Source organism: Rousettus aegyptiacus, unplaced genomic scaffold (assembly GCF_014176215.1).
Source record: "Rousettus aegyptiacus isolate mRouAeg1 unplaced genomic scaffold, mRouAeg1.p scaffold_m13_p_6, whole genome shotgun sequence".
Taxonomy (NCBI): Eukaryota; Metazoa; Chordata; class Mammalia; order Chiroptera; family Pteropodidae; genus Rousettus; species Rousettus aegyptiacus.
In genome coordinates this window covers 71,217,435-71,243,503 of record NW_023416309.1, presented here as the reverse complement: position 1 = coordinate 71,243,503, position 26,069 = coordinate 71,217,435, and the positions used below count along the sequence as shown (strand labels likewise).

General features: G+C 36.5%; 1 protein-coding gene across 1 annotated transcript; it reads right to left on the bottom strand.

The window, feature by feature from the left end:
- Positions 1-439: 439 nt before the first annotated feature.
- Positions 440-24,868, bottom strand: MYH4 (myosin heavy chain 4). The gene is made up of 40 exons (XM_016121303.2): positions 24,848-24,868; positions 24,591-24,639; positions 21,949-22,195; positions 21,704-21,847; positions 21,189-21,345; positions 20,432-20,459; positions 20,219-20,330; positions 19,703-19,795; positions 19,487-19,550; positions 19,240-19,338; positions 19,020-19,123; positions 17,191-17,329; positions 16,424-16,542; positions 16,172-16,321; positions 15,470-15,640; positions 13,590-13,899; positions 12,638-12,708; positions 11,977-12,064; positions 11,777-11,894; positions 11,347-11,470; positions 11,120-11,256; positions 10,735-10,990; positions 9,802-10,044; positions 9,325-9,501; positions 8,960-9,105; positions 8,598-8,688; positions 8,124-8,513; positions 7,605-7,731; positions 7,031-7,149; positions 6,709-6,905; positions 5,416-5,599; positions 5,170-5,335; positions 4,944-5,068; positions 4,392-4,700; positions 3,612-3,815; positions 2,148-2,273; positions 1,887-2,057; positions 1,693-1,797; positions 1,497-1,592; positions 440-702 (listed from the first exon to the last, which is right to left on the bottom strand). The coding sequence occupies exons 3-40, from the start codon at positions 22,150-22,152 to the stop codon at positions 550-552; spliced, it is 5,817 nt and encodes a 1,938-aa protein (XP_015976789.1). The 5' UTR covers positions 22,153-22,195; positions 24,591-24,639; positions 24,848-24,868; the 3' UTR covers positions 440-549.
- Between the last annotated feature and the right edge of the window lie 1,201 nt (positions 24,869-26,069).

Here is a 26,069-nt window from a genome sequence, read left to right as displayed (position 1 = left end):
GCTTATAGTATTCTTCGAGAAGCTTTTCTGGATTCCTCAGGTTAGAAGCTCACTCAATGTTATTGTCACACTTTGTTTTCACACTTCAATCAGAATATGTATGTTGTATTGTAATTTGTTCGAGATGCTGTCTTTCCCACTAGTTTGAGCCCTTTAAAGGCAGCGATAATGTTATATCCTGGGTGCCCATGTCTGTGCACACACATACTTGGTACTCATTAAAATTAGTTGACTGGAATTCAGGGTGCATTAATCATCTTCACATCCTCTCAGAGCACTTTATTTAATTTGTCTTCTATTAAAGTTCATTCATTGCCCACATTTACTTGTGTCACCACCTCTGATTGTACCAGTAAGAGCTTAACAAATGTTGAATAAATGAATTAGTTCTAATAGCACCATAGGACTTGTAATTAAGAGACATATGCATTTTTAGATTGCAAGATTCTCTGCAGATTGTATTTCCTTGATGTTACAGTGACATCTGACAGTGACAAAGAACTTCACATTTTGCGCATCTCTTTGGTCACCTTTAAGTATTAGAACTAATCACTCTTCACTTATGATTTTTGTGTGAACCTCGCGGCTCTTCACACGCAGCTTGTTGACCTGGGACTCGGCTATGTCAGCCCGCTCCTCGGCCTCCTCCAGCTCATGCTGGATCTTGCGGAACTTGGCAAGGTTGACATTGGATTGTTCCTCCTGAGAAGAAAGCATTTGAGAGTATGAGAAAATTGAGATTTTCTGATTCTTATTGCCTTTGTTACTGGAAGCAGCTACAGGATTTGCTTTGTGAATGGGAAAGCAAAAAGGTTCTGTTATTTGGTGATATACTAATTTGGGGACAAGGCATCCCGTATAGTTGCCTCAATGAATGAGTGGGCTGCAATCCCTCTGCCCAGTCTCTCTCACTTAGCACTATTCCTGGCAAACTTAAGATGCTACAATGGTCACAGGGAGATCGACATAGTGGGAATCTGAGTCAATCTTGTTTCTGTGAAACAAACTTTAAAAAGTAGGCACAGTGGTAGTATTAAATACAAAGAACCTTAAGGAAGGTTTCAGAATTAATAGGATAAGGAAGATAACTGCAGCCAAATGAAAAAGAAATGCCCTGAGATGAATTTATCATGAAGTTAAATAAGGTCTAATTTTCAGAGCCCTCATTTGCACAGTCCCTTTGAGTGCTGGGAATATAGTACTCCCAGATGGGAGTTGTAGAGTGTTCTAGATAGGGAGGGAGTTGGGTTTTAACCAATAGGCATTTCTGTGTTACCATGTCTGGAAAGCTACTTAAAGAGGTGTCAGAAGAAGTGAACCTGAATTTCTGAGGCTCCAGTAATTTGTGGTAAATAAATACTCATTTTCATACCTAATTTTGTATTCCCAATCTTGTGTTCTTTGCATTAAAGAAAGCCTTTTACATTCTATAAACTTCAGGCTCTACAAAACCTGGACTTGCTCTTGAACCTTTCTCTCACTGTGAAGATACTCACAGCCTCTTCAGCTTGTCTCTTATAAGCTTTAACTTTGGTTTGTAATTTGTCCACCAAGTCTTGTAGCCTGAGAACATTCTTGCGGTCCTCTTCAGTCTGAAATGTAAAAGGTAGCAAATACATAGTGTCATTATTTGAAAACAACTCATTTTTATTTTTATGAAAATAAAATTTGGAACATATGGAGACTGGTCACCTGGTAAGTGAGTTCCTTCACTCTTCTCTCATGTTTGCGAAGACCCTTGACTGCCTCAACATTGCGCTTCTGTTCACTTTCAACCTCATTTTCAAGCTCTCTCACCTGAAAGACAACAAAGGTGTTTAACAACTGGCTGTAACTAACTTGCTGTGTGAACAGGCTAGGGATTGAATGAAGTGGTGGGGACCCACCCTAGCCTCCAGTTTCTGGATCTGCTTCTTCCCGCCCTTCAGGGCCAGCTGCTCAGCCTCATCCAGACGGTGTTGCAGGTCCTTCACCGTCTGTTCCAGGTTCTTCTTCATCCGTTCCAGGTGGGCACTGGTGTCCTGCTCCTTCTTCAGCTCCTCAGCCATCATGGCTGCCTAATTAACAAATAAATCAAGAAAATAAGGAAACTTGGTAATGATGGGTAATGCATATGTATCAGTAAAACAAATGCTCATCTTGCTTACATCGGTGATGGCCTTCTTAGCTTTCTCTTCTGCATTGCGAGCTTCCTGGACAATGTCCTCCATCTCTCCCTGGATTTGGGAAATATCTGTCTCCAGCTTCTTTTTGGTGTTGATCAGGCTGGTATTCTATTTTAAATTGATAAAAAAGTAGAAAAGCACGTTTAATTATAAATATTTACATTGTCAATTTTATTAATGTATACAGGCATAAATTATTGCCCTGAGAAATGTTCAGAGTAAAAACCAAATGAAAAGTTGAGTCTAAGCTTATTTCTTCTCTTCTTTCTAACAATATTTCTGTTAATAAAAATTCTCTTGAATTCTTTCAGGTAAAATTTAATTTTTGATATCAAAGATTTTGGCAGTTTATCAGTGCTTGTTTGTAAACATAAAGCACTACCCCCTCCCCAAGAAAAGATTTAAAATGCTGTATGACACAGCTCATGAAAAATCGATTATTAATTTTTAAGTGTTTATTCATCTTTGTTGGCTCTAATTTTAAGAGCATAAATAGCATTATTATTGGTACAAAAATGATCCAAGAATATCTTATGTTTTGGACAGTATTTGAAATACTCAGTCAATTCAAGGATACTAATAATGGGTAAGAAAAATGTCTTATTTTGATTCAAATTTAAAAATTTTGTAGTGTGTGATTTTAACATTTCTGTGATGACTATTGTTTTGTAACTTTTAAAGGTATACAATAATGTTTATTGTAAAAATAGTAAAATATACAAATTAGCAAAAGAGAAACAATAATTATTGTACTCTCACTATCCAGAGATAACCATTGATAACACTTTTGTTTATCTTTCTGGATATTTTTATGCATATTTTTTAAAAAAGGATTATGCTTTACATATTATTTTTAAGTTGCTTTTTTCACTTACTATATTGTGAACATAGAACATCTTTCTATGACAATAAATGCATGCTGAAATGGCTGTATGTTAGCATTGTGAGGATAGACCACCATTTATGGAACAAATTCATTATGAATCATGAATGCTGACTAGCAGTAATGATTACCTCCATGAGTTTAAACTTATGAGCTTCTTTTTATATTCCATAAAGTTAGCTTTATCTGCATACATGACACATAAATATTACTTGGCGGCTCATTCCTTCTCTATTTTATTTGCTTATCTATTTGCAGTTTAGAGTTGCAAAAGAGAAGATGGCCATCGATGTTGTATATATGGTTATTAGTAGGGAGTTTCCTATGCTCTTTTATAAAAGTTTCTAGAACTTGAAATTATTTCAAATCGACATGATCGTGCCAGCCCATAAATATACTTGTGAACCAGCTAGACCCCAGTATGTACTTACTGATGTACATTTTCCAGAATTCCAGGAATGGACCTTAGCCAAGATTACTTCTTACTTTATAAACAAGCTTATCCTCCCAAGTTGTCTTAAGCCTCAGGGAGTGCATTTGCTCATCCTAGTCCCAAATCTCACCTGGGTGTGCAAGAGTTGCACACGCTCACTAGCATCCAGAAGCTCTTGCTCTGCCACCCTTCTGCTCCTCTCAGTCTGTTCCAAGGTTGCCCTTAGCTCTTCAATCTCAGCCTGCAACAGGTTAGCTCTGCGCTCAACCATTGCCAGTTGTTCTTTAAGGTCATCTTGACTTCTTATGGCATCATCCAAATGTAGCTGAGTGTCCTACACAAAAAGAGAAAAGGACTCTTATTCATGCTCCAATGAAAGCAAATACAAATTTAGAGTCATGCACACACAATTATATTCATAACTTAGAGTATGATTACACAGGAAAAACCTGCAAGTCCCTTTAATGACAAATCTTTTGTAGCCTATGGTAACAGTTCTCAGAAGAATATGATGGTATATTATTTTAGATCATAGAAAAATACTATGGCTTAAGCTACAAAATTTTGAATCAGAAATGGATCCTTATCAACTAGCCTGATGGTGTTATTTTATATATATTAAACAAATGTAGTCTAGATAAATGAAGTCATTTATGCAGTGGCATGTAACTACACTCTCTCATCACTTTCACTGTTTCCTCACACCCACTTTGTCTTCTCTTCTCATTATAAAGTAAACTCTGTTCTGTGCTTTCCAGAATTAACCTATTTTTTAGCTGTGTACATAAAATTTTCAAATCATTATATTATTTAGATGATATATACCACATAGTTCTCCTAAAATATTAAAATTTGAGTTACATGATAATACTCAGGCTCTGTAACACCATGTGTGTTTATCATGATATACCTTCAGTATTCCTTGTGTGTTTCTAAGATTTCTTATTGCCTCAGCAGCTTGGCGGTTGGCATGGTTCAGCTGAATTTCCATTTCATTAAGGTCTCCCTCCATCTTCTTCTTGATTCTCAAGGCATCATTTCTGCTCCTGATCTCAGCATCTAGGGTGCTCTGCATCGACTCCACGATTCTGAGATGGTTCCTCTTTAGCTGGTCAATTTCTTCATCTTTTTCAGCAATTCTCCGGTCAATCTCAGATTTCACCTGATTTAACTCAAGTTGGATGCGAAGGATTTTGCCTTCTTCATGTTCAAGGGATGCCTTTAGAAAAAGTGGCATTTAGGTTATCTAGATGTCAAGGTCAGATAACTTTTTTTGGTACATTATGATGATTGTTTCAAGAAGGCATAAAAAAAACCAGACAAAATTTCATACATCTTAATTTAGCTTATGAGTTCTGCATTCCCAAGGTACAATTCAGTTTTCTCACTGAATTATATGGGTTATCCCCTGTTGACTTTTCACCTTATTTGTAATGCCTAAGTGAGCAAACAAAACATGTACCTCTGCTTCCTCCAGGGCAGCCTGTAGTTCACTCTTCTCTTGATCTATTTGTTTTTTTACTTTCTCCAATTCATGGATGTGCTTTCCTCCCTCTGCAATTTGCTCAGTCAGGTCAGAAATCTCCTCTATAGTTTAATAATAAAATACCAAAATAAGATGAGAAAAATGAAACATTGACAAGATACCTTCATATCATTTTTGAAATAAAATGATTACAAAGACTCACGCTGTAGGTTCTTATTCTCTCGTTTTAGTGTTTCAAGTTGGTCCAGAGATTCCTCATAGGCATTCTTCACCTTGAACAGCTCAGTGCTGAGAGAACGAGACTCTTTCTGGGAGGACTCAAGTTCAGCCTGAGTTTCCTCATATTTCTGTTTCCATTCTGATAGGACCTGGAAGTACATTGGAACTAAGTGTCTATAACCTAGAATCATGCCAATTTCCCCCTTGAAAGATGGTCACTGTGGGCTACCTTGTCAAAGTTCCTTTGCTTCTTATCAAGAGCTGCACAGGCAGCATTCGATCTTTCCACATCAATCATGAGGTCTTCTACTTCATTCTGGAGCCTCTGCTTTGTCTTTTCTAGAGAAGCACATTTGGAATTCACAGCTTCCACATGTTCCTCAGCATCCTGCAGACGCTGGGCCAGCTTCTTCCTGAAAAGTTGGTCAGTGTGAGTGACTAAGAGCAGAGTCAAAGTTATTGCTGTCAACTTTATAAAGCTGCTAAGAAAGCATATTTTTCCCAAGATTTTTTGCTACTGTGTCTACAAGTTAAGGTTTTGTAAAATGTCTTCTCAATACCCATTTTTCTCTTCTAGAATTCCATTTTCCCTAATGAATTCTTATTTTTATCTAAGGGGTCATCAGACATATTTATGAGGCCATTTGTCTGTGTGTGGTAGAGAAAGAGAAGATGGAAATAGAGGGGGCGGGAAAGAGAGATAGCGAGAGTGAGAGAGAGCGAGAGAGAAAATGGACTTTAGCTGACTGAGCAATGTGAGGATGTGAGGGTGAGGAACAAGTGACAACTATGCAAAGGAGTCATGTCATCAAAGAATGTTATCATTGAATAGGATTCTTAAACTTTTTCTTGTATGGTCCTCTTTACAAATGAGGAAACTGGTCCAGAGTGGCACGTTCAAGGTCATACAATTAATCAGTAACTTTCTGGGTTTGGTCAGCCCAGACAATAAATACTCCATTACTACACTTCTCAAGTATCATCCAGTTTTTACTGCTTTCTTTACCAGTCCATTTAATTTATGCCCTCTCTCAACCCACACTCTTATCTAGAATACTCCTTCTACAAATGCTTGCCAAACTCTCTCATTCTGTATGAAATAAATTTAGGGAAGCTTCCTGCACTGGGAGTATAATGGTTATTTTCCTTCCATGTGTAACTCCCATGAGTTTTATCCCAAAACTGTGTGTTATTGGTGAATAAGTTCTTTATATTAAAGGAAAATAATTTTACTTAGTTCATAAAGGATATGCTGATAATTATTCATTTTAGTGGAAATAAATTTAAGATCCTTTTGTAATATACCAGAATGGGGAGAGGGCTGTGGTCACAGCTCATTCTCCAATGGATATACACAGGACTATAAGAAGAAAAGTATAGTGGAATCCCCACTATTCTGCTATAAAATAGGCTGAAATCCTTCACCTATCTCCAATCCTGGGATATTCTCCTTTATTTTTTCCTTTGAGTGTTTTTTAACATTTATTTCTTTCTGCCTGCCTCTCTCACTAAGAGCCTGTACTTGGCCTCCTCCAGCTCCTCTGTGCGCTGGATGGCGTCTGTCTCATATTTGGTCCTCCACTGGGCGACCTCGCTGTTGGCCTTGGACATTGCCCTCTGCAGCTCAGCCTTGGCTTCCTGCTCCTCCTCATACTGCTCCCGCAGCAGGTCACAGTCATGGCGGGAGGACTGAAGTGCGTGGGCCAGGGCATTCTTGGCCTGAACCAACCAAAAAGTGCAATGTAAGCTCATGTTCCGGTCATAGATATTCTCTATGTGAAGGTCAATAGTGTTTTCATGCTACAAAGTTCAAGTGATTGAAAGTGTCAACAGGAGAATCTTACCTTAGCCTCCTCTTCTAGTTGCCTCTTTAATTCCTCAATCTGTTGCGTAAATGCTTGTTTGCCTCGGGATAGCTGAGAAACCAAAGCATCTTTCTCATCAAGCTGTCTTGAAAATTCACCTGCGAAAGACAAAACATGAGTGATTTAGTTCTAGGTTGTCTAGATGAAGGATGATTGAAAGAATGAAATAACATTAGACCTCTAGTTTTATATGATGGAAAGATAACTCAAAACTTTTGGTGCTGTTGAGAAGGATATTTCTTGCTCTTTCAAAAATGTGTGAGCTTACTTTGGTATTTGAGGATTTGGTGTTTTTTTGTTTGTTTGTTTTTTATTTTTATTTTTTTTGAGTAATGTTGAGGCAATAAAAATTTCCTCAGGAGCTTAATTTTTTCCAATTATAGCTTATAAACTATTCTTTTTATTATTCACGATAAAAAGAAAGAATAAAATTCAATGGTAAATAGGTATACATGGTTCAAGAAATGATTTGTATTTGGTTGGTATGTGCAGATGGAGGCTTGCCTTTTATCTTTCAGCAATCCACAGGTTGGTCATATGTTTATTTACTAACCTGATTCTGTTTGTAAACGTGCCCTCTGGGCCGACAATTCATTTATTAAGCGTTGTTGCTCCTCTTCCTTTGTTTTCACTTCACTAAGCTGGTCTTCTAGTGTGCGGCACATTTTCTCAAAGTTTCCCTGCAGTAGAAAGTACAAAACAGCAGTAATGATACATTGCTCTTTCTAAGTCTGGGATTTGGTGACCTGCAACTAATTATGGAAAGAGCCTGAGTCGTATTTACTTTTCTATCTAATTCAAAGCCCTGCATGGTGCCTTGGATGTAGAGGTAGGTTTTTTTCTGTAATTGTACTTTTTCATGGTATTAGTAACAAAGTTTAAAGTGATTTCTACAAATAAGATATGAAGTCTGAAATGATAGAATTCAATATAGTACTGCCTATTATGAATATTTTTAATATTTGAGATAACATCTAAAATATGTATAGTTAGATTAGATATAGTCATATATAAACTTGGTCATTTTTAATTGTTGCAAATAAAAATGAAAAGGGGACAAATTAATAAAGACCTTGGCTTTGGAGACGGTCTCCATATTACTAGCGAGGTCATCGATTTCCATCTTCATCTCACTCTTCTCCTTCTCCAGCTTCTGCTTGACCCTCTGCAGGTTGTCTATCTGCTCCCCGAGCTCAGCCACACTGTCCGCGTGCTTCTTCCGAAGAGCAGCTGCTGTGGCTTCATGCTGCAGGGTGGCCTCTTCCAGGTCCCTGCGCATTTTCTGGAACTCAGCCTCCCTCTTCTTGTTCATCTCAATCTGGGCTGAAGTCGCCCCACCAGCTTCTTCCAGCCGCTCACTGATCTCCTCCAGTTCCCGAGAGAGGTCAGAGCGTTGCTTCTCTGCTTTGGCCCGAGAGGCCCGCTCTGCCTCGATTTCCTCCTCCAGCTCCTCAGTGCGGGCCTGGGAATGACATCAACATTCATGTGAATTCATGGCAGTTTTGATTCTTGTAATGCCCAGAAGAGGTGGAAGTCATGTAGTTACCTGTAACTCCTTGATCTTCTTCTGCAGTTGCATCCCGAGGGCCTGTTCATCTTCAATCTTGCTTTGCAGATTGCTCATTTCAAACTCTTTCCTGTTAGAAGAGCATCATTAGCTCACTGTCAATTCTCTTAACTGTCTTCTTTTTTATGTATAATTGAAAGTCTTTATACTGCTGGTATTGAGGAAGCGAGTAGTACATGTTTTACAAGTCAATAATTACTATTTTTATTAAATAGAAAAGTGAAAGATGTCATTGTTTTTTCCCCTATGCATGAAGTAATATTTTAGAGCTCTTTAAGGCATATATTTCATCTGAATTGACAGAAAATAAGCAGCTTACGATCAAATTATATCATACTAACTTTTTGAGTTTCTCATCAAGTTGCTGTTTGTCATTTTCGACATCCATTGTGGATTCTTGGGCCAGTTTTAGGTCACCCTCCAGTTTTCTCTTGGCTCTTTCCAAGTCCATGCGAAGTTTCTTTTCTTGTTCCAGAGATCCTTCAAGCTAAATTTATAACGGATTTTATTTATTTCAGTTCTTAAACACTTAACCTTATGTTAATAGTCTTCAAAGATACAGAGAAGAATTTTAAAAAACACCAAATACTCTGAGAACCTTAATTATTACTTGCAAACCAGCAGTTAAAAGTTTATGAGTATCATTTATGGTTACATGTTATTATTATTTTGCCTTAAGGGGAAACACAATGTTTTTCACACTTACATCATCCACTTGCTGCTCTAGCTTTATTTTAGCTTTGGTCAAGGTGTTGACTTTGTCCTCTTCTGCCTGCAGGTCATCCAGGGTCTGCTGGTGGGCCTCTTGGAGGGCCTTCTTCTCCTTGGTCAGCTTAGCTATGGTTTCGTCCAGGCCTGCCATCTCTTCTGTGAGGTTTTTCACCTTTAAATTTGAACAAGTTACAGGAATTTTAATGACATTCTGTTGTCTTGATGAAAAACATGGTAATATCTCAGGACAACATCAGCCTGATGAAAAAAGGAAACTATAAGCTAACCCAGGCCAATGTAGCTAAAACATATCAGAGATAAAGGCCAAGATAAGTAGATAGAAATGGTAAAGCCTGAAGAGATGACATAATTATGGCAGTATTTTCCTTTTCTATTCAAGAATTTAAAGATAAACTTTCAATTAAATACTTTAGTAACTTGTAAATACTTTAAAATGGATCATATATTATACCTTGTTCTCTGTGGCATGCTTTTCCTTTTCAACCTTGGCCAGTGTCAGCTCAAGGTCATCAATGTCTTTCTTTAGTTCCGAACATTCATCCTCCAGTTTCCTCTTCTTGGCTGTCAGCTCAGCATTGATTTCTTCCTCATCCTCAGCTCTTTCAGTCACCTCTTTGATTTTGGCCTCCAGCTGGATTTTGGCTTTAATTAACTGGTCACATCTTTCCTCTGCATCAGCTAAGCCTTCAGCTTCCTAAAGGAGTAAATTAAATATTTCTATTTGTCTAAGCTATATCTGCAAACATACACTAATTTATTAAAAGGTGGAAACTTCAATGGCTCAACCAGTTGGTCAACACATATGCCAAGTAACTTGCCAACTTTTAAAAATCAAAGGGAGAAAATGTTAATAATTTCAGTCAAGAGTAAACATAATAACAGATTTCCTCTAAATATCCATACATGGAAAGTCAAATCAGGAAATGAGCCTTTTGACAAAATCTGCACCTTTGCCACTTTGGAAAAATCACCTATTCTAGGACTCAACTTTCTTACATTTAAGGAGGGATTGATTTAGTCTTTTCTATCCTGATAAAAACAACATAACTTCTATTTTATTCATAAAAATATCCACTAAGGAAAGATCATTTTAAACTAAGAGAATTTTATACAAAGAAAAGAAAATGTCTATGGATATTTTTATGACTTTGCTCACTGACAACCAAACTGTGTATGAATATACATATGAACATATGCAGCATAATTTATGACTTTGTATCTATTGCTTTCTAGGTCTGAGTCTTAGTATTTTTGAAAGACAAACAATTACAACAAGTGTTTCAGTGGAAACCATTTATTTACAAACCTTAAGAAAATTTTTATATCAAGTCAGATAGTGTTTGGATGATAGATGTTGCTGAACTATGCAATGTATAATACTCACAGCTTGAACCTGGAGTTGTAGGTCATTTTTCTCTTGCATCAGAGTTACCATTTTCTCTTCAAGTTCTTTCCTTTTTGCCTCTGATTTAGCCAGATCTTCTTTGGCCTTCTCAAATTCTTCCTTCATGTTGGCCATCTCCTTCTCTGTCTCTGCACTCTTGAGGAGAGGCTTGATCTTGAAATACAGCTTCATCCAGGGCCAGTGCTTCACATTCATGAAAGCACGGATATTGTACTGGATGCAGAAGATGGATTCTCTGTAGGAAAGGAAAAAAGATGCAAATGAAAAAGAATGGGGAAAGTGACAATCTCTCAACAAAAGTAATGATTACATTGGATCCAACTAAGAAAATGTGGAGAAGGAGGACTTGTAGTTAGCCCCTTACCTCCTCTCCATCATCTTCCTGAACTCTACCCTCATCAGGTACCCTCTGCAGATGGCTTGAGTGCGTGTGATGAGTTGAGCCAGTTTATCATCTCGCATCTCCTCTAGTGTTCCCAATAGGCCAGCTTTAAAGAAAACCTTGTCAAAGAACAAGTTAAGTATGTTATTTCTATTCTTAAAAAAATTCGAAGGAGCAGAAATTCTGATAGAAGTTTGCGTTGGTAATACCTTGGTATGACCGAATTTGTACTGGGTGTGGTCAATATCAATAGACCCTAGAAGTTTCTCAGAAGCCTTCTTGCTGTCAATGAACTGACCCTCTGGAATAGCACTTGCATTTAAAACCTTGTATCTATCAGAATAAAAATAATATTAAAATGTAGTTTTTCTTCACTGAAATGGTAGCTATCATTGAAAAAAATTATAGATTGATTTTTGGAGAAAAAACTGCATTCCAATAATCAAACAGTGCTTTATGTAAAACTTGCAAAGACAGGATGAAAAACTTATAATAATGTAAACCAAGACTTCTTTCTTTTATGATCACCTTTCAAGTAATTGCATTTCTGGATTCAAAGAAAAGTTAAAAATGTTTAAATTACATGGCAATTTTGATATAGGCTAGCACATTGAAAGGGATAGATAATGAGACACAAACCTCTGTTTGAAGTCTGCATAAAGGATTCTGCTTGGGAATCCCTTCCTGCAGATGCGGATGCCTTCCAGCACACCATTACACCTCAGCTGGTGCAGGACAAGTTCGTGTTCCATGGCCCCTGAAAGAAAGATATGTTTTCTGTGTAAAAGTCTAATGAAAAGTCACACCAGCATCTTATTTGGATATTCAAAATATCTTACCAGGAGTTTTGGTTTCATTGGGAATGAGACAGCGTACAAAGTGGGGGTGAGTGCTCCTCAAGTTTGTCATCAGCTTATTTAAATTCTCCTAAAACCAAATGAAAAGCCTTAAAATAACTTCTAGTTGCATTTACTTGAGCGTTCCTTTCAATGATCTGTAATCAATGTGTTCCTATTTCACATTTTAATGAGTTGTCTCAATGAAAAACAAATCATGATGGCCAAGAGAAATCATATACGAGCATACCTACAAAATTACAGATTACACAAAACCAGTCAACCTCAGTTTATTTTTCTCAAGCATTGCCAATCATAGAAAATTTGTACTGAGACTTTGGTCATATGAAATAGATGTAACTGAATACAGTGGTTGCTTTTTTAAGAAAGGATTTGATTTCATGTGAAATTTTTTTAAATACCGGATCATTTAGATTTGGGGCTTAAAGAGGATAGAGTTCACTTTTCATAAGGTTTGATGCGCAGAGACACATTTTGGGTCCTTTCCCTGTTACATTTTTCCTGAGACATTTTTTATTTTTATTTATTTTTTTAGTATATCACTATTCTTTTCAGTTTCATTATATATTTCTTGATTTTTTTTGTTATGATAATTTAATTTTTTTGACAATAACAATCCTTGAAATTCAAGAATATACTGTACCCTGAAAAGAGCTGACACTGTCTGGAAAGAAGAACCCTTCTTCTTAGCACCTTTCTTTCCACCACCACTTTCTGAAAAAAATATAAAAAATAAAATTATTTGCAACAGCCTTTTAAGTACTATTCATAGACACCAGGACTGCCAAAATTCCCTTTGGAATTTAAATTTGCACTTATTCATTTGTATCATTCCTGTTCTTCTTTCCATATCTCTCCTTCTTCAACTCTAGGTTTGGAAAATATAAGCATTGGCTCACAATATAAGCATTCAAGAAAACAATAAAAACAATAACACCAACAACAAAAGAACTGTGTATGAAAAGGGTAGATTTGGGGAAGGGCTGGGACTCCTCTAACCAAATCAGCAAAGGCTATTCCCTGGAGGAAGTGCCCAGAAGACAGAATAGTAATGCCTCCTTAGTGTACATGTCCCCTAGAGAACAGGCAAAGTTGCATGCTTGGTCCCAGGTAAGTGAGCTTCTGCTAACCTACAGGGAAGTTCTATTTCCTATTTGCCTGTGCTTTCGTACTGTTACTTATTGAAACAAACATAATCACAAGATCTCAAGTGTGTAAATATGGTCATAAGGGACTTAAAAGAACAGAACTTCAATTTCTCAAGCACTAGTGCCCTGACAAAGAATTTCCTCATCTCCAACTTGGCTGGATCCTTGAAAGAATCAGTACTATTAAAATATTAGAAATGAGCTATAAGATCCTGAGCATATCACTTAACCTCTTTGAGTCTCTGTTTCCTTATTGGTGAAAGGAGTTCATAGTGTCAGTTTTAGTTCTGAAAGTCTGTGATCGTAAGACTAAATATACTCCATCTCATTAGATCTATACTGGCCAGTATTTTCACATGAAGTTTTGCTACAATGGTATCTGTCCCTGATAAAGAGTATATTTCTGTTTTGTGGCTCTTACAACATATTCATAATATTAAAAATGACCTGCTTCAGCACTTGATCCCCCAGCGAAGAGAAGAGCCAGAGTCTTCATTCCAGACTTCTGATATAGCCCGACCACGGTCTCGTTCAGGGGGTCCTTGTTCTTATCAAGCCAGCCGGCAATGTTGTAGTCCACAGTGCCCGCATAGTGCACCAGTGAGAAGTGGGCCTCAGCCTTGCCTTTGGCAGGCTTGGGCTTCTGGAAGTTGTTTGACTTTCCAAGATGCTGTTCATATAGCTTGTTCTTGAAGGAGGTGTCTGTGGCCTTGGGGAACATGCACTCCTCTTCCAGGATGGAGAAGATGCCCATTGGCTAAGAATAGGAAAAGGGGGACAACAATGATGAGTCAGAAAAATATGCTCCAATAATTTATGTACTTGGTGAAACCTGAAAATATAATGTTCCAAAAGAAGACTTGGAATGATAAGAAATTAAATAGGCATGATACTACTTTATTGCCTCTTCTTTACTACCGAAATATAAAACAATATGTACCAAGGACATACAGGAAATATGTTTGCTAGAAAGACTCAATTAAAAAAAAGAAGACCATCTGTGCCACTTGACAAGCTCTATGTTCAGAGTATAAAATTAAATCTCAAAACTACCATTTCAAAGCTGAATTCTTTATTCCATAAATGTATATATATCTACATACTTTCTTCCCTATTGACAGTATAACTTCCTTTACCTCAAATCTAGATATGACAAAAATATGAAGAGAAGAGATTATGGATAATGACTAGAAATGATCCATTCCCAAGCGATAAATGCATCTCATGTTGTAGCACTAAAACTCTTTGTACTCTAAGCTATCTATGTTTCCCAACATTGTGGAGTTAAGTGATGATAATTTGGTTTTGCTTTGTAAGCAGATTGACTCTTTTCAGCAGAAAATTTCATATGAAAGCCTGATAGAAAATTCAACATTGATGATTTTTGCTTCAGTTACAAACTGTCTCTTAAAAACTATTTTGGGTGTTCCAGAAACTGAAATACTATAGAAAAAAAAAATACCTTTCTTGAGGACTATATAGTTTTGATGAATAGTAGAGATGTTATATCATTTAATTAAAATATCTTTTCTCCAAATTGGGCAGACTAGTCTGCTTTTACATTCTCCTCCCTCATATTTTTATGAGTTTTAACATTATTTGAAGTTTTCCTATATGGCAGTTCCATTCACTTTTTTCTTTCCACTGCTTAAGGTTAGGGTTCACACATGACAATATGCCTTACTAATATCAATAGGTACATGATGAGTTCCTACTACACTTTTGAAAGTGTTTTAATGATTATGAGTTTTAACATCTTCAGAACTGATATAATTATTGTTCTACCCCCTTAATAATGGGGAATCCAGGTCTCATTTTCCAGGTAAAGCTATAGAGAGTTTTGGTATTTATTTAGTAGTCATCAATTTACTCAGTAGTCATCATAGTCTTAATTACTACAATGATTGAAGAGCTAACCTTTCAACCTTTAAGACTTCTTTATGTATTCTGCCTTGATACACATGAAGGATGATGTACGCACAATACACATCATCATGAATTCACCAGTTAATTATAGTACTCAGACGACTAGCTGTAATTTCATTCCTTTCTCCCATATGCATCAAATCATGGAAGAATACCAGAGAAAGAAAATGAAGTGATTAGAGGGATAAACGTGACTGTGTATATGTATGTGGTAATCGTTTTTCTATAAATTACTTTCTTCATTAATAACAGATCACTAGTGACACATCTCACAACTGATCAGAGTATAAGTATGTCATAAAACACCACTGCTTGTTCTTTGAAAATTGGGATTGTAGTTAAACATAGGAAGGTGGACTATTTGTTTTTCATGTTTCAAAGGCTTGAAAAATCATACAAACCTTCTCAATGAGCTCAATACAAGCGGCCAGATCCATCCCAAAGTCAATGAACTCCCACTCGATGCCTTCCTTCTTGTACTCCTCCTGCTCCAGCACAAACATGTGGTGGTTGAAAAACTGTTGCAGTTTCTCGTTGGTGAAGTTGATGCACAGCTGCTCCAGGCTGTTGAACTATAGGAAATAATAAATATAGGAAATTATTCATAAGTTCACTATTTGAATCTACAGAGCAGCTGCTAATATTTCCTTCCGAATTTAAGGCATTTTGGGTTATTAAATTACAAAGATTCAGATTGTTTTCTTAATATGTGAAATAATTCTAAATGAAGAAGAATTGACTTCTCAGTTCTTTGATAGATAACTGTATGAAGTCAAACACATGAGACAAAATGCTGTTAAATGAGGACATCTTTTTAATTTTTCCCTTAGAATAATTTAAGAAAGTGTTTCTATACTCATCTGCTTGGATCCAGGGTAGATGTTGCCTATTTTAACATTTCATGGACTTTTTTTGAGGCTTCTAGATTTGAAAGACTAAAACCCTCTCTCTTTTTATATTTATATATATTTACTAGTTTTCATATCTCTTTAAAGACCCTTCCTTAGCACAAATTCCATTTTGTACTTTTGTAAAGATGATTTTGAATATTCTAAATGACTGAGGATTTGCATTTGATAATTTCCTGTCAGTTCACTACTAACATCAAAGATCTCAAAGCCAGCAATGTCCAAGACTCCGATGAAGTACTGCCTGGGCTGCTTGGTGTCCAGCTGCTGGTTGATACGGGTGACCATCCACAGGAACATCTTCTCATAGATGGCTTTGGCCAGGGCACCCACTGAGTTGTACACCTTTAAGAACAATGGTAGTTTAGTTTTTGGATTGAAAACCATGATGGACCCCTGAGTTTCCTGTGGTTTAAATGAATCTCAGAGGGTTTAAGTCATGTTTACCTGCTGCACAGTCTGGCCTTTGGTGACATACTCATTGCCGACCTTGACCCTGGGATAGCAGAGGGCTTTGAGCAGGTCAGCAGAGTTCAGACTCTGGAGATAGGCTGCCTTGTCAGCAACTAAAAGGAAGAAAGGATAGATGATGTTGTTATAATAGCTGCCTTGTTAGCAACTGCACAAATGAGGTGAGAACATTGAAACCAATCACAGCTTACACAATATAAGGTATGAATGACAATGGCACAAAAAAAAGTTTCACTCAAAGAGTAATGTATAAATGTGGCAAAACCTATTTATTTGATGATATTGCTTCAAAAACATTGCCTCCTTTCATGCTAATTTTAGTCATTTTTTTGAGATGATAATTTGGAACTTGGGGAATTAATGCTCTGTGTGATATTTAAAACATAGCTAAAGTGGACCACAGATAAAAATATTTTGAGGAACTCTGACCTAGAGGAGTAGTGATTGGAAACTTCAGATCTGTTCCACCCCTCCCCTCCCCACCCCGTGCACGTTGTCACACTAATTATTCACTAGAATAAAGAATGTCTTAAATAGCAAATACTAGCTTGCAATAACACAATGAAGAACAGAATGGGCAGAAATCACTTCTCCACACATCTGCTCAGTTAGGTAAAACACCAGGAAGTGTGTAATTCCTTTTTCCTGATACAGTTTCCCATTATCAGATAAGTCAAAGAAAGCCTCTGAAGAGCTGATGGTGTCAATTCCGTCAATTGAAAAATATCAACAGGGAGTGGTACCTTCTGTGCCATCTGGCTCAGCCTGCTCTTCCCTTTGCTTTTGCTTGAATTTCATGTTCCCATAATGCATCACAGCTCCTGTCAGCTTGTAAATGGCCACCTTTTCATCATTGCTGAAACCCAGGATATCCACAGCACTCTGGAAAGAGTTGAATTTAACTCACCTCACACTTATTACCATGGCAGACTTAGGACACTCCTACTTTTTTCTGATCATGCCTTGTCATATTTGACTAACGTTTTGTCATTTTCAAGAGGCACTCGTGCTCATCAACATTTTCCTCCACACAGCAACACCAACAGGTATGTATTGGTCTTCCCATTGAGTTATGTGGACAGTAAAGATGTTCTATGACTTGTCCACACTTAATCAGCCAGGACTCAGGCATGGCTTTGGATGCCAAGGCCAGTGCTTTTTCCATTTCTCCACATTAGCCTGGCCTTGCCGCATATACTTCTCTTAGTGTCATTGCTTTCCTTGCTCTTTTTGCTAGTCTCAAATTTATTTGCTCCTTCTTCTCCCACATTGTCCTAACCTAATACATAATCAAAATCCATGCCAGTGGGCATGGAGGAGGCAGTTGGGAAGAGGATCCGAGGACAACAGCAGTGGCTTGAATTTTTCTCCATGTGTCTATCAGGTCACAGCTGCCCATGAGATGTCTGGCAGTGAACTTTACCTGGATATTATTCATATAGGGAAGAGACATTTATAGAAAGAACTTTCTTCTTTTATTGAAATTATTTTTGAGTCTTTTTTTCTCTATTAGATTATGATTACCTTCTTTGTTGCCCATGTGAGGCTTTGGAAAGTCTTGTACAATGGGGGCAGGCATCAGAGAACATAGAAGAAAGTATATTTATTTACCACACTTGTCTCCTAAGACACTTTCCTCAGGTTATTACCTTCCAGTTCCAGTTCACTGAATCTACCTACTTATAGAACTTAGACATTATTACAGAAGTCCTGGAGCAAGACTGCTACATCTTTTTAAACTTCTGATATTAGGGAGTATTTCTCAACTCCATATCATGTTTGAACACATGAATATAATAATGTTATAGAGAGTAAGAGCTGATATTTGTAAGATAAGGGCAGATAAGTAGTTTACAGACTTCTCGAAAATGATATTTTAAAAGAAAAGTATATTTGCAAGCAACTTTAAATCCTATGTTGGGAATTCTGGGATATTTCCACTGGTATTAAAGTTAAGAGTAATCAAAGAAGATAGATTATTCGGAAATTCAAAAGAAAAAATAAAATATGTATTAAAAATAAGCCAAAATAAGTAATAATTCTTTTTTTTTTAAAAAAAAAAAAAGAGGAGTAGAGAATTTCTCATCTAAAAATAAATGTAAAGCCTTCGTGGAATCTGCAAAAGAGTATTTTTGAGGTAGACAATCCATTTCTTCTTACACGACATAGGAAGGAGAGGGTTATATTATTTGCCCACAGAAGTATATTCAAAACAAAGTTTGTGTTTACAACTGATTTTAAAGGAACTGTGAGAATTCCATGTTCTGTTATATAAAAAAAAAGTAAAAATACAGTAGCTTTTCCCAGATTCTTGGGTGTAGGGTCTGGCACAGTAAGCATCACTATTAGAGTACAAAAATTGATCAAAAATGACTGATAAGAAAAAAATAAAAAGAGCCAATTAGCCAAAGAATGACAAAGACCTAACCACTGGGTTATCTTCTAGGGTAGGAAAGCCTGAAAGGTAGTATTGCCTATTTACAGTCTTTCTGCTAATGTTATCCAATAATGATAGAGGAGAGTGTTGTATACTGGAAAATAAATTTGCTTTTTTCTTCTTTTTATTACTTACATCTGTGGCCATCAGTTCTTCCTGATCATCAATGCTCGGCACTGTAATTTCACCTTGACTTACGAAGGCAAAATCATATGGGTTGGTGGTGATCAGAAGCATTTCTGAACACATGGAAAAGAATAAATATAAACAGAGTTACTTTGATCATCAAAAACATTTCAGAGAGACTTCTTAGGACTGTTATTGTTTTTTGGTAGAAATCAAAAATATTTCTTACCAATAAGCTCTGGTTTCTTGTTGGACATGATTTGATAAAATATGTGGTAGCTTCTTTCAGCCTTCAGCTGGAAAGTAACTCGGGATTTCTCTAGCAGATCTAGAAAGTAAGATTAAGCACATTTAAAAGAAAAGCGCACAGTGAAAAATGAGATGTTTGAAAATTTCACACAACATAGATAAGAACAAGATTTTAATACATACCCCCAAAGAAAAAGATTCTCAATCACTAATATTTATTAACTTACATGTTTCAATATCTGCAGAAGCCAGTTTGCCTGTGGCACCAAAATGGATCCTGATGAATTTACCCTTAAAGAGGCAAAAGAGGACTTATTATATATATTAAAAGTCAGATACTATTTCTTTAGTTATGGAAGAAATAGATGGAAAATGTATTGCTGCTAGATGTACAGAAGAGGCAGTGCTGATTCTCACATGAAAAGGAAGACCAAGAAACTTACAAAACGAGAAGAGTTGTCATTTCTGACAGTCTTAGCATTGCCAAAGGCTTCCAGTAAGGGGTTGGCGCTGATAATTTGATCTTCAAGGGTCCCCTGAAGAGAATTGAATAAGATAGATAAAGGAACTCTAGAAAAGATGAGTTGCAGTCTGCTAAAATAACTTCCCATTGACCCCTCACCCCCACCTTTCCTTTTACTCCTTTTCAGTATTCTGTATCTTTTGGGTAAGTTTTCCTAAAGTGAGTGAGAAGGAGGACAAATTGGAGTCAGGAGGACACTACAGTGACATGGCATTGATTTCTATGTCCTTCAGCCCCCTTTTTTTCCTCCCAGTAAATGGTTGTGAGAACTTCTGCACATTGAACCTGCCAATACATCTCACTCTCATAAGTCCTTCCAAGAGCTATTTTCCAAATCTGGCATTGCATGCAATTGGTTGCCATGATTCTCAAGTACCATGGTCACATTTTTAAAAGTCTATTAGATCTGCCATCCTTGGATGAACATTATACCCACCTGCAGTTTGCCACCAGATTCCTCTTTTTTCTTCTCTCCAGTAACTGCAATTGTTGCAAAGTACTGGATGACTCGCTTTGTGTTCACAGTCTTCCCTGCACCAGATTCTCCACTGTCAAGTCCAGACAGAATAAAAAGTCAGAATCTAAGACTGTAGTAGTAACCACTACAAGTGTCAAAACTCAGTAGAAAAATGACATGAAATGTACATACGTAATCAGAATTGACTGGTTCTCACGATCTGTGAACAAGCAACCAAAACCCAAGATAATGTAAACAAACAAACAAAAAACACCCAAACTTAGCACATAAATTAACATGGTACTTGTAAATTCAAAATTGTCTTTTAAAACTGCCCATTCACACAAAAATAATAACTATAGAAAATACCTTTGTTTTTAAAAAATATATTTAAAAAATAAGTAGCAAAAGATCTGCTAATTAATATGTTAAACTTCCATTAACTTTAATGTGATAGAATATGTAATATATTATTTCACCATATTATTCATGAGAATAAAGTATAAATAGCAGATGGATGAATAATAGTTTCATGTCCCATTTGCCTTGTAGTTCATAGTTTAAAATCCTGTCAAGATTTTATTGTCCAATCCAAAGTTTTATATAATAACTATGGTAACTTGTCACTATGAGATTTCAAAGTTTACTTTTTAGAAGAGATGATATATTAGCTATAATTAAAATGTACAGTTGATGCCTAAATTTAGTTAAGTTTGAGCTGGAATTCACATTAATTAATTTGGATTTTAGCATAGAAATCAAAGCAAAATTCTTTATATTTTTGGAACTGGTACATTTTATTCTAAATATATATCCCAAGTTTTATTTGTGTTAATATTGTTTTTTTTTTCCTGAACATTTTATTCTCAAAGTACTGGCCCTATGTCTTCTATGTTATCAGTATACAAATATTTTATAAGTGGCTAAGAAATTGTAATTATGGACTCACCAGTCAGCATGAACTGATAGGCATTGTCAGAGATGGAGAAGATGTGGGGCGGGGCCTCCTGGCGCTTTTTGCCTCGGTAGGCAGCCACCACCTCGGGGTTGTACACCGGCAGCCACTTGTAGGGGTTGACAGTGACACAGAAGAGGCCCGAGTAAGTCTGTGGGAAAAGACAAGGTTGCTCAATCAGCAGTCACCTCATTAATCTGCCTTGGAAATGTGGAGAGAGGAGCCTAAGTACTGTGTAACTTCTCACAAATCTTAATGGTTTCATTCATTTGCTGCCTCCCTCTAATACCCTCTGCTGTACAACATGATTCAGTTTTCCAACTAAATCAGTGTTTAGTAAATGGCTTTCCATGTGCATATTTTCAAATACATCAGAATTTACAACACTAACCAAATGATTGGTCAAAGATAATATGGCAGTAGCAAAGTCTGAAAATAAAGTCTTTAATTTGTTTTAGCTAATACAGTACATGGAGTTATTTAAAAATAATGTCAAGCGGGGCACTCACGTAGATCATCCATGCTGCATAGCGCTCTTTGAGGTTGTACAGCACAGCGGGCTCATGCAGGTGAGTCATCATGGCCATGTCCTCGATCTTGTCATACTTGGGGGGATTCATGGAGAAAACTTGATCATCCTTAACTGTGACAGTCTGTAAAGAAAAGAAGGAACCAGTGTGTATCATCAAGTAACAGAAAAGGATCAATTATACCTCCTTCCTGTTTTGTTTTTTGTTTGTTTTTTTTTACTCACAGTTCCACCTTCAGTCTTGGCCGTCACTTTCCCCCCTTCCCTGCTCTGCACAGTTGCTTTCACATAGGACTCCTTAGGATCCGCCACAAAGACAGAATTCTTGGCATCAAAGGGCTTGTTCTGGGCTTCAATTCTCTCCTTTTCAGATTTTCGGAGGTAAGGAGCAGCCTCCCCAAAAATGGCCATCTCAGAGTCGGAACTCATGGTTGCGCGTTACTGATGACAACACAGCACCAGATGTGTGTACCTAGAGGGAAGAAACAGAGCTGGGTGATGACCCAGAGTGCAGGTGGACATTGTGTTGTTGCTTCTGTGTTAATGTGCTTCATTGGCTATGTTTATTTCCTCACCCCTGCTTTTAGAGTTCACTCGTGTGTACTATATAGAGGTTCTGAAAGATCACTGATTTGAAAGCCTTAATTGGTGGCTTAATTTTTGTGACACTTTAAGCTTGCATCTTATCTTCTATATCAGTTGAGAAATTGACGTTTCAGTCAGCAACATTTGTAATGCCCCAAGTGTGTTTAGAATCGTTTTTTTTTCCTACCTGCTTTTCTTCTTTTTTTCTTTTCCTACACCCCACCTTTTTTTGACATTGTGATGATATAAATAAATGGCAAATAACTATTAACAATGGCTTTATGATCTAAATAAACCTATTTAAAAACAAATATTTAGGCGAATTTTCCTCCTGCCTCAAATTTTTAATGTTGGCTTATAAACTGGATGTAAAACTCATTTTAATTAAATTATGAAAAGGTAATATCTATTCTTTGAGGACATAGTCCAGGTTGAAAAGACCTAATTAGCACAAGTAAACTCCAAGTTAACTGACAAGTATTAGGTAAGTAAAAGGAAAAATAAGTACAACAAAAGCTGAAAATCCAAGAAATATTTTTTTCTTGTCAAAATTAAGTATCTTTTATCTATTTTTAAATTGTGTGAAGATCAGAAATATTATCTAAACAACAGATTAAAAGTTTCTTGGAGAAAAAAATCTGAGTTTTTCATAAAAGTTTTGTAACAATTGTATATTTTGTCTATATTTCTCTATTTCTTGCTGGATTTTAGTATACCGATACTTTTTATCTGATTCTTATTGTTTTAGGTCTCTCTTGCATGCTCTGTTTCTTCTTCCTTCTCTCATTTTAAAAATACCAATCCTCTGAATATCTCTCCTGTCATGGGCAGCCAGTATAAAATTTCAAGCCAAAATAAATGTAAATTTTTCTCACTGACAAATTAATTGTGAGAAAATAAGTCCTCTTGCCCTGATGGCAAGGACAGGATGAGTAACCAGAGTTAAAGAAAGTGACCTTTGTGGAGCAGAAGAGGGGATGGTTTGTGGAAAGCAGTATCTTGATTGCCAACAACAATAGCCTCAACTTTTTATAGGCTTTCCAGAAGGAGTCTTGGTTTTTTGTCATCAGCATTGAACTTCCTCTCAACTTATAATGTTAGATATAGAATTCACTACATACTGTATCTCTGAAATCAATGTAGTTCATACTTCTAAAAGTCTCTTGATGATACAGTAAAATTTAGACATTTTCAGGGGACAGATATTGGAACGTTTATTGTTAGAGTTTTTTCCTTCAAAGGAGAAGTTATTCTATTACATTGTTTTTTATTTCTGTGTTTGTTTTTACATCAGACAATTCTTAATTAATAATACACTACCATGTAGATATTGCTATATACAGTGTAGCCACAAAACACAGAAATGATGTTACTCTTCCCATCTCATGTCTGAATCAGTCACAAGCTCCCAATTATTCTCAGGCTTGTTGCAGTGGGTTCTGGAATCCATCTGCACAGTGATAATTACCTCAAGTTCAATAAGCAACATTCCCACACAAACGATGTGTTGTCTATTTTCTAAATGAATATAGCTGCTGTATTAAAAATAATACTTATTTAAAATAAGTATTAAATATATAGTAGGGTTTCATAATTATGTATATTCCTAACATAATGTGAAAAGCTCAGGTGGACTTGGGGGTGGTCCATTAAATGTTTCATTCTATGGGAGGAGTCCTTGGAAACCATTGACTTAAATCATAGATGGCCAGAGCTGAAGGGACCTTAGCAGTCACCTAGAATCCAACCTCCTCATTTTACTGATGAGGAAACTAAAGCTCAGAAAGGTGAAGGGTCATTTGGTGTCACAGAGGTACAAGTAGTGGTGCTCGGACATAAGCCCTCTTCTCTTAAGTCCAGGTTCAATGTTAATTCCACTACAACACACTATTTCAAGATACAGAAATGCCAACTGGCTTGACCCAGGCAACTAGAGTCAGTGAAAAGCCTGGATTGGCACCTGGAAAATTTGACTTCCATATCAACACATTATTCATATTACTATTCCATCTCTCTGATATATCTTTATTGGTTAAGTTGCAGCAGTTCACATTAAATATAACATGATCACTGCATTCTTTCTGAAGTTCTAACAACATGTAAATTTTGTGTGGTTAAATGATATGAAAAGTCAAAATTTTATGACAAGACATTTTTAAAGAGCAGCTTTTCATCGTATCCTATTCTTAATACTAAACTAAGAAATAAAGTGGTATCTCTTTAAGACATAGTAATACAGAGATCCCTTTGTTCTTTAGAGTGTAATAACAGATTACTCTTACCTCTCGTTCTACCAGATGGAGAAGGTGTCAGGCTCAAAGCAGACAACTACTGTTGAAAGAAAAAACAAACAGGAGAATGCAGATTCTTTTATTTTTTTTCCATTTAATCACAAAATATCAATTACTATTGTGCACAATGTCATCCTTAGGAATGTTGGAAAGAAAAATTAAAATTTGGGAAACAGTAGCCATCTCCCTTAAGTGAATAATTTATCAGGAGTGTAAAACTAGCTAAGTGTTCTTCCACATATACATACCTTAAAGAATTTTGAGGAAGGGCAGGACAGATACATCTCGGCTCTACTTTTATAGAGACCATTCTGCAAACACAGCAGCCACCTCAGCTGTCCTAGCTGGGAACTACTTGGCAAAATCATTTTTTGGCAATCTCTTTGCACAATATTCACTGACTGTGGCTGTGAATGGATATAATTAGAAATATTTGTTGTCACCTATAAATAATTTGATGGAGGATGATCTAGGATTTTTTACAGGCATTTGATAGGGGATGGGGATTCAGGGCTTCTAAGGCTGTTTCTCCAGCTTTGCTGTTTCATCATTCATCACAGAGTTCAAAGCCAGGTTCCCACTTACTTTCCTGTTTATAAAATTGGTCTGACAGAATGAGCCTGATGTGAGGAGTTTAGGACTAAATGATTTGTTAGTGCTTAGAGCCATTAAGAAGCTGGGATGTATTGTAGATCTGATGCTATGATTGGAAGCAGTGAATGATGGATATTAAGGCAGAAAATTCCTAGCCCAGGTCAGGATTTTAGAAAAACACTGCAGTAGATTCTTTTAAAGGCTGAAAGTCTAAACGTGAAGGAGAAAGTGAATTCTTAGATTAGGCAGTGATGATGGACCAGTGGAGGAGTCATAAGGGATTAGAATAGATATAAACATTTCTGTTCCTTTTCTGGAGGACTTGTCATGGATATCTCCAGCTCATATGTTTTCAAGAGTGGGCAACAGGATGTCGTGTGATGTTCCATGCATGTTTCCACTGCATAATGGAAGAAGACACAAATATGCACACCTAGTTCACGGGTAAATCCTCATGACTAGTTGTAACTCTAATGAGGTGGGTACTATATATATATATATATATATATATATATATATATATATATATATATATATACATACATATACATACATACACACATATATATGTATATATATAATTTTTTATTTTTTATTTTTTTAAGGTGGGAGGAAAGACATGGTATCCATGATACTCTGTGAATTGTGAAGATGAGTGGGTCATCACATATGTGAATGATACTTGTAAATTGAGTTTTGGTGGTTTTGCCACATACACAGCTGTTGCTGAATATGACAGGAAATCTATCTACTTTAAGTGTACTCCTAAAATTTAGTGTGATATTTTTGAATGTCATCTGCTAGCTTAAATTACTGATTAATGTGATCACAGTTTTTATACATCCTATTTATTTAGAATTTCTCTTTAACACATAA